Below are 12,841 nucleotides of genomic sequence, written 5' to 3'. Positions count from 1 at the left end.
CCCCCCCCCCCCCCCCCCCCCAATCTTTTGTGTCCATCCAGACCACTACGAGCTCCCTTTCCCATACTGCTCCGGAGTCCCCCGAGTCACCAAATGTGTATGCTTGGTAAAGTATTTTCAAGCTTGTAAGCTGGTTTAAACATCTTTTTTATCTGCATATTTTGTAGGACTCGTAACTTTTAGCCACACATTCTACAGGACTCATGGCTTATAGTGTAGAAAAAGCTTTACCAAACATACATAAGTATTAGGACAACTGAACGATACTCAGGCACAAAGCAGTTGGGATTGGGGATGGGGCACTAGGGAGAGGCAGAGGGGAAGGGGAAAGAGGACGCAACAGAGGGAGAGAGAGAGAGGGGGTGCACAAGGGGGGAAGATGGGGAAAGGTCGATGCCAACAAAAAAATTTATTCAAGCATCCAATGCAACTTGAAGAGTATTTGTGTGCATGTTTCTATTCTTATACTTTCATTTATAATGATGTAGGTACATGCAAAAAGGTGCTGAAGCAGTGCATGCTGCAAATCCAAATGTTCTCGTCATACTATCTGGACTGAATTACGATAAAGATCTCTCTTTTACGCTCAACAGGCCCCTACAACTAACCTTCACTAACAAGCTAGTTTTTGAGGTGCATTGGTACGGTTTCTCCGATGGAAAGGCATGGGAAACATCCAATCCAAACCAAGTTTGTGGGCAAGTTTTGGGTAACCTAATGAGGAATGCAGGTTTTGTATTGGACAAAGGATACCCTTTGTTTGTGAGTGAGTTTGGAATGGATATGAGGGGCACTAATGTCAATGACAATAGGTATTTCAATTGCTTCATGGGATGGGCAGCTGAATATGACTTAGATTGGGCATTGTGGACACTTGTTGGGAGTTATTATTTGAGAGAAGGGGTTGTCGGAATGAACGAATATTATGGGGTTTTAGATTGGAATTGGTGTGATATTAGAAACTCGAGCTTCCTGCAAAGAATTTCCTCTCTGCAATCTCCTTTTCGAGGTATATTGCTCCACTTATCGATGATTCATAAGAATACCAGAAATCTAGACAACAAGATTGGTCGATTTACACAAAATATGGCAGTGAATCTTGATCTGAAAAATTCAGATGTAGTCTGATGAGTTATTCTGGAAGCAAAATCTTGAAATTAAGAAAATTAAAAGAACTCACAAGGCAATAATTTCAAAATTTAAGGAAAATGAAACCCTGTACTTGGATAATTAATAAATTGAATGCTTTACCCCTAGAAAGATGAAATTTGCCTAAAATCATGTGAGCTCCCAAGAGTCTTTGCCTATGGTTTGGCTAGAATTCCATTTCTACTTTAAGATGATTCCTAAAATCCAAGTGGTACAACTCTAGTTTGGACTGAATCACTACATATCCATTTAACAAATGATTCTAATTTGTAGTTTTTTGTTAAATGCAGGGCCAGGTTACAACGAAATTCATCCCCATAAAGTAATTTTCCATCCAATGACTGGTCTCTGTATTAAAAGGAAATCAATTTATGAACACTTGGTTTTAGGTCCATGCTCTGAGGCTGAAGCATGGACATATACGCCCCAGAAAACACTAACAGTTATGGGCACATATTTCTGTCTGCAAGCAGATGGATTGGCGCTACCAGCAAAACTTGGTGTAATCTGCAGTTACGCCAGTTCAAAATGGGAAACTATCTCAGATTCTAAAATGCACCTCTCTTCTAAACTAGCAGATGGCAGTGGTGTCTGTTTGGACATTAACTCAAACAATGTTGTTGTTACGAATGCTTGTAAATGTTTGAATAGAAACAGTACCTGCGACCCGGGAAGCCAGTGGTTCAAGATCATTGACAGCACAAGATGTATATCTTCTACAAAATCCTTTCTCGGGATCAACTCAATCTTCAGTTTCGGGGTAAAGAGTCTGTTAGCAAGCTTTAGCTAGTAGCATGATACATAGAAGATTCATGAAACATATAAATATGCTGTGCATGTATCCAACATGACACAGGAATTAAATCAATCATCTGCAAAAAATACTAAGGGCATGTTTGGTACACATTACTCGACCTGACAAGATAATACAATTGACAAAATTTGAGCTTCTTTTTCTTTCTTAACACTGCTAGTATTATTTAGTCCGTCATACCAAACAGGTCAAAATAGTCATGACATTCGGTACAGATAAATCGAGAAGAATACTGATTGTATAAATGACATAGTCATTCGAAGATGGTGCGAGGTCACAATAATGATAATATTACAAGTAAAATCCTACCTTCGGATATTACGAGGATAATCCTATCTTCAGACTTTCATTTATTGAATGTGATCTCTTCTGTTGGCAATGACAACAGTTACAGTTACCTTCTTCACATCATGACATTTCAGTAAGTTGATAAACCGAGGAGGTGATTATCTCCAATGCAAAACATAGATAAAAACTCGATGCTAATCTTAAGAAGGCATAAAAGCTGCTCAAGCCTTGCCTGATGGGCCATAATAAATCAATATATACATTAGGTTTATAAGACCTTAAAAGAAAACAGAGAGGTCTAAAGGGATTACAATCCCTAGCATATTGATCAAGAAGCACAAGAAAACAAGTTAGCCAATGCTACATTTCGCACTGCATTCATATGTGAATAGAAGTCCTAATTATGAAATGAATTCAACAACACAAGTGTCAGCGCAGTTTGAACAAAAAAGCTCATTCTTCCACTGCACTGTTTCCAATCGGTTCCACTATTTCTCTCTGTGCTCTAAACTTTCTCCACAATACCACCAAAAGGAATATTAACATTAGCAATTACGTCAATAGATCTATAAAGAAGTGTACCACAATGCGAAAAAGCTTTAATAAAAATGATTATTTTACTTCTATATTAGGCTAACTAATAAGCGGAATGAAGACAATAACCAGTCTTTTTGGAAAAGGAATCACCCTTTCAACTAATATAGGTTTGGGGATTTAGGAAGAGACATTGAAATGCACCCTTAATTCAATAATTACTTGATCCTCATAGGTCAGATGCCCGCCGAAAGTAAAGAAAAAATTTCCTCTATCCAAGCATAATACATCTAAATTTCAATGACCATGACCAGCAGCTACCCCTCTATCTTGCAAGCCAACACCTTTATAGGACAACTTCCTGCAATGTGTTACTAAAGCAACTCCAAATTACATTAGCAACATCTTTACAACTAAACGTAATATGCTTATCATGAACAATAGCAGCACCCCATTTCATGTTGGGTAAAATCAGTCCTTTGCATCATATTGTGCTTGTGCCGAGCTTAAACTTCAGAGTTCAGACTCAGTTAGCCAAGACTGATCACCCCTCATCTTTTGCAAGTTATGTTAGTCTAAAGTGAAGCATTAAAAACAGTTAGAAAGACAAGCAGTTGTAAATACATGAAAGGACTCTTTTAACCTTAGCATCAGATTGCAGGAATTCCATATCCCCATCTATCCCATTTTTTGTTTGTTTTGCTTCTTTAAGCACAACCTGTAGAAATTATCATAAGAAATGGAAAAGTCAGAAACTTACAACTATCTAATACGGGGGAGCAGTTCCCCTACAGAAGATACTTCCTCACACTCTTTTACAATTAATTTTGCTTCGTTTTTGCTAATTCTGAGTATCTCAATGAGTATATCGTAGCCTAAAAAGATCAAAAATTATCTCTGCCACAATGCAGCTCCCTTCCTGCAATCTAGTGATGTTGTTGGGCTGTGATGCCATTTGATCAGTCGAACTAATAGGAAGTGATGAAAAAGGCCCAATATGGAATCAATAGATGGTCCATTATTAATATACCTAGAAGGCCTACTTTAAACCGAGCCCAATATTCAGCCCATATATCCCTAGTCGCTCTTGGGCCGTTGGATTAACCCACTCAATCAACGGTGGATGGGTTTTACTATAAATACGACTCTTATGCTTTGTTTGGGAGCTGGATGGTCATTTTCTATTCTCTGTTTTCTCTGCGTCTTCTAGAACCTTCAAGGGCTTCGTCTTTGTGACTCTTTCTTCTTCTCTGTGTGAGATTTTCTGTTGATTATCTTTGTGATAATTGTGTTCTTGTGTTAGTCTCCTTTGTGTGAGTAAACTGTTGGAAGTGGTATGTCCATTTTCGGTTCCAGTGAAGCGACTTTGTGTTTGGGGTTGTGAGGGCTCGTGTTTCTGAGTTCGGTGCCTCTGTGATGGTCTGTAAGGGCATATGGTCTGAGCCTAAATGAAAGATCTAAACCTTGATCTAGTGCCTTAGGTTTTTCTTGTAAATCTGCTGTGTATGATTTGGTTCTATAAATTTTCAGATCTTGGATTAATAGTGGTATCAGACTTTGTATATTCGTTCTTGAGTCTTCGATCGAAGGTTTGAACATTGGAAGATTAATTTCCAGGTGTTCGACTATAGATCGCGAAACCCTAGGTTTTAATTTGAGTCAACCTAGTGGTTTGTGGAGCTGATTCATTACTGGACTGTGAAATGCGAGGGAGTTCTGTGACTCCTCGCCTTGATCTGTGGAAGAACCTTAAAAAAAGAAAACGAGTTCCTGTGGGTTCGTTCTTGAGCTGGAACCCTAACTTCGAAACTAATTGGAAGGACTCGAAGTTGTAAGGGCTTGACTTGTAATTTGGTGACCTACAGAGCACTTATCCCTTGCTGCAATAACCTGTTCCTGATTTCAGCTGGTGGTTAACTATTTAACCACCCTTGGTTTGCACTTCTTGAACCCTACACGACTGCAAACACACTTAANTTGAGCCTTGACCTGAGAACTTGATTCTCACGGAATCCTGGTGAATTTGATCAACCCTAGGTCCTGCAGATATTGATTCTTAATGCTGAGATATGGTTCTTACCTGCATTGTTGTATTTTCTGGTTCTTGTGGTGTTTACATTAGAATATTTACTGATTCTGTTATTGATTGAAATTATTTGTGATTAACAATAATTGTGCCTCATTCATTTGACTGCATATTTTTTTTTTGTATGACCTAAAACATAAATTTTTTGCGAAGGTCAAATTCAACTGATTTTTTCAAAAGTTGATCATCTGTTCTGTTTTAATTTGTGAAAATATACTGTGTGTTAGTTTTTCACAATAAAACATGACAAAATCTTTTGAACTTGGTGTTTTTGACGGAAAAGGGGATTTTCCCATTTGGCAACAAAAAATGTGAGGTGTTTTAGTTCAGCAAAAAGTTTCTAAAGCAATAACAGATGAATTTCTTGATACCATGACAGATGATCAAAAGGAAGAATCTGATGAACTTACTTATACCTCCATTATTTTGCATTTGTCTTATCAAGTTTTAAGAACAGTAGGCAAATATGATACTGCTAAGGCCCTATGGGATGAATTAGAGAAACTTTACCTACCTAAGTCTTTGCCTAATAAGTTGTTTCTACTTGAGAAATTTTTCAGTTTTAGGATAGATCCAACTAGAGATTTAGAAGACAGTTTAGACATTTTTAATAAGTTAGTTCAAGACATTATTAATACAGGTGAGAAAGTTTCTGATGAGTATAAGGTTGTGCTACTACTTAATGCTATATCTGAAGCCTACAAAGAGGTTAAAGCCGTCATTAAGTATGGTAGAGATACTCTTACACCTGATATTGTCATAGATTCTTTAAGGAGTAAGGAACTTGAACTTAAGTCTAAGAGAGGTAATAGTGGCCATGAAAACTTGTTTGCTAGAGGAAGGACTTTAAGTAGGTCTAGTGGTATTCAGGAAAGCCATAATAATCAGGGAAACAACAGTAGGAGAAAGTTTAAAAGTAGAGGCAGGAGTTTAAAAGTAGAGGCAGGTCTAAGTCAAGGATTAGGACTAAAAAGTGTTACAGGTGTGGGAAATCTGGACATTTTATTAAAAATTGTTATAAGAAGAAAAATGAACAGAAACTTAAGGGTGTTGATGAAGGTAATGTGGTAGAATCTGAAGGTTCTGCTACAGTTGATGTATATGCTGTGACTGAAAATTTACCTAGCTCTGCAAATGTTGTTGATGAGAATCAGAACCAAGAATGGATCTTGGATTCTGGTTGTACCTTCCATATGACCTTAAGAAGGCATATTTAAACAATTTTAAGAAAATTGATGGATGAGAAGTGGTTATGGGCAATAATGTAGCCTGCAGAGTTGAGGGAGTTGGGAATGTCACTTTGAAATTCGATAATGGATATATTTACACTCTTGAAAGGGTGAGGTATGTTCCTGAATTAAATAGGAATCTGATTTCCATGGGAAATCTAGATGATATGGGATTGCAAGGAAAAATAGGAGATGGTTTCTTGAAAGTGATAAAAGGATCACTTGTTATTTTTAAAGGTGTTAAAAGAAATAGGATTTATGTGACCAAAACTAGTACAGTGTTTGATCACATAGGTGAGTCTTCTAGTGTAGAAGTTGATGCTACGTTAAAGTGGCATAAGAGATTGGCCCATGCAGGTGAAAAGGGCCTACACATCCTTTATAAGAAAGGTGTGTTTGGGAAAGACTCTATATCTAAGGTGCCTTTTTGTGAAAACTGCACTTTAGGAAAGCAGCATAGGCTGCATTTTAACACAGGAAAACATAGAACCACCTCTACCCTTGAGTATATACACGCTGATTTGTGGGGACCTTCATCCACCATCACTCAAGGAGGAAATAGATATTTCTTGTCCTTGATTGATGACTATTCTAGGAAGGTTTGGGTTTATTTGTTGAAACACAAATCAGAAACCTTTGAGAAATTCAGAACTTGGAAGATTCTGGTTGAAAATGAGATTGGGAAGAAAATTAAGATTCTTAGGATGGATAATGGCCTTGAGTTTTGCAATGTTGAATTTGATCAGTTGTGCAAAGAATCTGGTATTAAAAGGCATAAAACAGTACCTTATACGCCTCAGTAGAATGGAGTGGCTGAGAGGATGAATAAAACCTTGCTAGATAAAATTAGGTGCATGTTGATAGGCTCAGGTGTCCCTAAGGTGTTATGGGGTGAAGCTGTAATGACAGCTTCATATATATGTTTAATAGGACCCCCTCAAGTGCTCTAGGTGATAAAACCCCAGAAGAGCTATGGACAGGACATATTCCTGATTATTCTCATTTAAGAATTTTTGGTTGTGCCGCCTATTTCCATCATAGTATAGGAAAACTTGAACTTAGGGCCCAGAAATGTGTTTTCTTGGGATATCTCGATGGGGTTAAAGGTTATAGGCTATGGAGCAAAGAGGTAAAAGGCTTTAGAATCATCACCAACAGAGATGTTATTTTTGATGAGTCAAAAATGCCTTGTTTAGAAAATAAGGAGCCAAAAGGGCTATCAGGTGATGAAAGGGGTGATAATACCAAGCTGCAGGTGGAGCTTGGCTTACCTACTGAACCGGTTAGTGATGAACAGGTGGATGAAGAAGCTGAAACAGCTTCTGGTCCTCTAGAAAATGAAGAGGAAAGTGTTCAAGAAAATCTGGAAAGTCAGCCTGATGAATTGGGAGTTACCAATTAGCTAGAGATAGGACTAGGAGAGAAGTTAGAGAGCCTGTTAGGTATGGGGATTACCGTTCACTTGCTATTTTGTCCTATCAAGACTTAGTGTTTAAAGAACCAAAATCTTATGAAGAGGTAATGAGCTGCAAGCAGTCTGAGAAATGGCATGCTACTATGATAGATGAGATGGACTCCTTAATGAAAAATGAAACTTGGACTTTAGTTCCTAAACCTGCAGGTAAGACCTTTGTTGATTGCAAGTGGATCTTTAGTGTTAAGGAGGAAAATACTGAAAAGATGCCCATAAGATTTAAGGCTAGACTTGTAGCGAAAGGATTTACGCAAAAAGAGGGCATAGACTATAATGAGATATTTTCACCTGTGATAAAGTACACAACTATTAGAGTTATACTTGCTCTTGTTGCTCATTATGATCTTGAACTTGAACAAATGGACGTGAAAATCGCCTTTTTGCATGGTGACCTTGATGAAGTGATTTATATGAGGCAGCCACCTAGTTTTATTGATGAAACTAATTCTGATCATGTGTGTTTGTTAAAAAGATCATTATATGATTTAAAACAATATCCACGATAATGGTACAAAAGGTTTGATAATTTTGTATCTGCTATTGGATTCATAAGAAGTGAATATGATCATTGTCTTTATTTTAGCTATGATAGATGAGATGGACTCCTTAATGAAAAATGAAATTTGGACTTTAGTTCCTAAACCTGCAGGTAAGACCTTTGTTGATTGCAAGTGGATCTTTAGTGTTAAGGAGGAAAATACTAAAAATATGCCCATAAGATTTAAGGCTAGACTTGTAGCGAAAGGATTTACCCAAAAAGAGGGCATAGACTATAATGAGATATTTTCACCTGTGATAAAGTACACAACTATTAGAGTTATACTTGCTCTTGTTGCTCATTATGATCTTGAACTTGAACAAATGGACGTGAAAATCGCCTTTTTGCATGGTGACCTTGATGAAGTGATTTATATGAGGCAACCACCTAGTTTTATTGATGAAACTAATTCTGATCATGTGTATTTGTTAAAAAGATCATTATATGATTTAAAACAATCTCCACGATAATGGTACAAAAGGTTTGATAATTTTGTATCTGCTATTGGATTCATAAGAAGTGAATATGATCATTGTCTTTATTTTAAAAGAAATGATGAAAATGCTATTGTTGCTTTTATACTTCTTTATGTGGATGATATGTTGCTGATTGGTCAGAATATGCATGTTATTAATCAGATAAAACGGTCTTTAAGTGCTGAATTTGAAATGAAAGACCTAAGACATGCAAAGAGAATTCTAGGAATGGAAATCGCTAGGAAAAGGCACCATAGGTTACTGTACTTGAAGCAAACTGCATATATTGAAAAACTGTTGACTAAGTTTGTCATGCATAACTCTAAATCTGTTTCACTTCCATTGGCCAGCCATTTTAAACTTAGTAAGGAGCAATGTCCTGTAGATGAATCTGATATTAGACAAATGGAAAATGTACCTTATGCTAATGCCGTAGGTTCTGTTATGTACACTATGGTATGTACTAGGCCTGATGTAGCTCATTCCATTAGTACACTTAGTAGATTTATGGCCAATTCAGGACTTGACCATTGGGTTGCTCTAAAATGGCTGTTGAGATACTTGAAAGGATTTTCACATGTTGGTTTGATTTTTAGTGCCTGTAATGAAGGTGTTGTACTTAAGGGTTTTGTAGATTCAGATTTTGCTAGAGATAGAGGCAATAGGAAATCTACTACTTCTTATATGTTTACTTTGTGTAATACATGTATTAGTTGAAAATCTCAACTTCAACCTATTGTTGCTTTATCTACTACTGAAGCTGAGTATGTTGCTGCAACTGAAACAATAAAAGAAGCCTTATGGCATAAGGGCTTGTTATCTGAAATAAATGAATTGAGTAACCCTGTTGTTTTATATTCAGATAGTCAAAGTGCAATTCACCTATATAAAAACCCTATTTTTTATGAAAGAACCAAACACATTGATGTTAAGTTGCATTTTATTAGAGATATTGTTTCTAAAGAACTTATTTTACTCGAAAAAATTGCAACTCAGTTTAATCCAGCTGATGTAGGTACTAAGGTAATACCTTTAAACAAGTTTAAGTCTTGTTTACAAATTTTGAACATTGATGCTGGCTAAGTGTTTTGTTCTGTACAGGTGCTAAGGTTGATGCTTGTTGAGAATACTGGGAAGCTGTCTTCTTGAGAAGGACATTTAAATTGTGTTTTACATTTATTAGGCTTCTTGTACGACCACTGGCATCAAGGTGGAGATCTGTTGGGCTGTGTGCCATTTGATCAGTCCAACTAATAGGCAGTGACGAAGAAGGCCCAATATGGAATCAATAGATGGTCCATTATTAATATACCTAGAAGGCCTACTTTAAACCGAGCCCAATATTCAGCCCATATATCCTTAGTCGCTCTTGGACCGTTGGATTAACCCACTCAATCAACGGTGGATGGGTTTTACTATAAATACGACCCTTTGCTTTGTTTGGCAGCTAGATCGTTATTTTCTATTCTCTGTTTTTCTCTGCGTCTTCTGGAACCTTCAAGGGCTTCGTCTTTGTGACTCTTTCTTCTTCTCTATGTGAGATTTTCTGTTGATTATATTTGTGATAATCATGTCCTTGTGTTAGTCTCCTTTGTGTGAGTAAACTATTGGAAGTGGTCTGTCCATTTTCGATTCCAGTGAAGCGATTTTGTGTTTGGGGTTGTGAGGGCTCGTGTTTCTGAGTTCGGTGCCTCTGTGATGGTCTAAAAGGGCGTATGGTTTGAGCCTAAATGAAAGATCTAAATCTTGATCCAGTGCCTTAGGTTTTTCTTGTAAATCTGCTGTGTATGATTTGGTTCTATAAATTTTCAGATCTTGGATTAATAGATGTGAGACATCATCATGCAACGATCAGAAAATTAGAAGGTGGCAGCAATAATGCACTTGTGGGCTTCACTATACCTGCTCAAGTTTTTAGCTTCCAAAGATCTCCAAAATTGGTAGTCAAGTTGAGATTAAAAAATGAATAGAAGTCTATTAATTGGACAAAGAACAATTATTTTATTAATTGCTAATATTTGTGATCCACAAACCTAACAGAAAGAAGTATATATGCATCGATCTACACTTATTAACCTTGCAAATATTCTATTACCAAGAGGAAAACGAAACTCTTGTAGTAAACTAATTGCTCTAATGTACTGTGTACAAGTACAATAACCTACCAAGAGTGAAAATGGGCTGAAAAATATGTAGAACATTGTAGTTAATATGTGGACCATCGACGAAGTAGAATCACGTGGAAAAAAAAATCATCAAATATGTTATTGTTGCATACCAGGGATATGATGTCATCCAAAGTAACCAATGAGCCAAATAGGGCAAAAGCCTAGAAGACTGAGATTGGGAAAATATGTGTCTTCTGGTATGTGCACAAATACATACACTTATTAATAAGTCATTAAAAGTTAAAATTGATTTTATTAGAAAATATATGTATGTACTGAGTGTATTAATCTTATATTATAATCCTCTTGGGAATTGCTCTGTTCTTTATCCCCCTTTTAATTGCTTAAAAGACAAACATGCTTTGACCCCACCTGCCTGAAATTATATGCTTTTTATAATAATAATAATCATCATATATGGGTAAAATCATGAAATTCAATTTGAAATTGGAGGACTGCATGTGATACTCCATATGTTTCAAATTGAATATCCAGTTTTGACCTTGAACAGTTAGCCAGGTTTGATGTAAATCGTCGATTGTTCAAAGACACTTGAGTCATAAATTGGTGTCATAATCACTTTTGAGTTCCTGTACTTCAGGATCAAAAAGTAGATAAAGAACGAAGGAAGCCACATACATAGAATTCTCAACATGTTTTTTCAGTAATGACTAGTATTTTCATTTTTGAAGAAGTTGCAATTATTTTAATTCAAAATAGTAAGAAAGATATTCAATTTGAAATAAAAGATTTTGGGATATGTAGAAAAATTGTTGCATGGTTGGAAATTATATAACACAAGGTTCTCTTAACGTCTAACCACACCAGTTCAAGAGAGAAGGATCATAAAATTAAAGGCCACTTCTGACATTGTCAAGATCTTGTTACATAACTGTTTTAGACCAATCAAAAGTAGTAGAATAGTAGCTCAAGGAAGATAACTAGTATAAAAGCTTGGAATTTCCAACTGAACGCTTTTATCATGCAAACAAAATGATAGAAGAAAACCTGTGATTCGAGCTCCCTAACTCTAGCTTCAGTTTCCACGTAACTGTCTTCCGCTCTGAGCATTTAAACAAATTTGAAGCGTAAGTAATTACATTTATATAACACTGTCGGATTGAAGGTTGGCTCTTCAAGAAAAAATTATGAGGAATAAAAAGTATCCACACCTTTTCAAGAATATTGTCATCTTCTTCTTGCATATCAAGCTGCCTGCTGCCCTATAAGCAGACATTAGCTTGACTAGAGACAAGCAGATAATGAACTCCCTTCAGGAGCAACAATCAACTGCATTACATGCAGAACAGTGGTTCAATTTTTTGTATATAAATAAGATAGTTCATCATCAAGGGCAGAAGACGCGCGCTCATCTTTTAAGTTTAATTGCGCCTAATCTGGTGAAAACCTGCAGTTCAAGTCAAATAAATCCCAAGATTTGCAACTATAGATGTTCTTTTAATGAAGATATAAATAATATTCAACCATAGGCACAAAGCAGTATGCATCAAACAGGGAAGTGATAAGCCTCCAATCATGTATATGTATTCTTAAAGAGCCCAGAAGATTTGAGAAGCATCCTTCAACAGATGCAACAAAATTCTATTGACCATACCAGCCGACTTGGATAAGTAGTTACAAGTAGAATGTATGTCTAGTGGAGGGAGGGAGGAATGGGCAGGCAAAAATTTGTGAGTAGGAGAATGGAATAGGAGAGTAGTAGCTCTCGCAAAAGGCTATTTGTTACTTCTTTCATTGATGTATTCTCTTTTAATTACATCAATAGACTGCTGGTTCTTAATTCTAATAGAAATACTTTCTAGTTACAGTTGGATTCCTATCAAATTGGTATCAGAGCAGTAGATTTTGAAGGTCCAAAAGAAGATAGAAATCTGAGTGGAAGTAATGGAGAAAAAGATGGAGGACTTGAAATTAGAACTGCAGCGCCTACAATATGACCAAAATGCTGTAATTAATGAATGAAACCCAGAAAACTTTGGCAGCTTTTGTTCTTCCAGTGACAGCTATGAACAGAGTTATGGAGGTGTTAGGCAATTTGTTGTAAACGACCTCACGGGCAATGAT

General features: G+C 36.5%; 1 protein-coding gene across 1 annotated transcript; it reads left to right on the top strand.

Annotated features, from left to right (window-relative positions):
• The first annotated feature begins 31 nt into the window (after positions 1–31).
• LOC111394950 lies at positions 32–2,100 on the top strand. The gene is made up of 3 exons (XM_023020991.1): positions 32–106; positions 489–1,009; positions 1,440–2,100. Exons 2-3 carry the CDS (start codon positions 493–495, stop codon positions 1,937–1,939), a joined length of 1,017 nt encoding a protein of 338 aa, XP_022876759.1. The 5' UTR covers positions 32–106; positions 489–492; the 3' UTR covers positions 1,940–2,100.
• The last annotated feature ends 10,741 nt before the right edge of the window (positions 2,101–12,841 follow it).

Source organism: Olea europaea, chromosome 1 (assembly GCF_002742605.1).
Source record: "Olea europaea var. sylvestris chromosome 1, O_europaea_v1, whole genome shotgun sequence".
In the NCBI taxonomy this organism is placed as follows: Eukaryota; Viridiplantae; Streptophyta; class Magnoliopsida; order Lamiales; family Oleaceae; genus Olea; species Olea europaea.
This window is presented reverse-complemented; position numbering and strand designations above follow the sequence as displayed.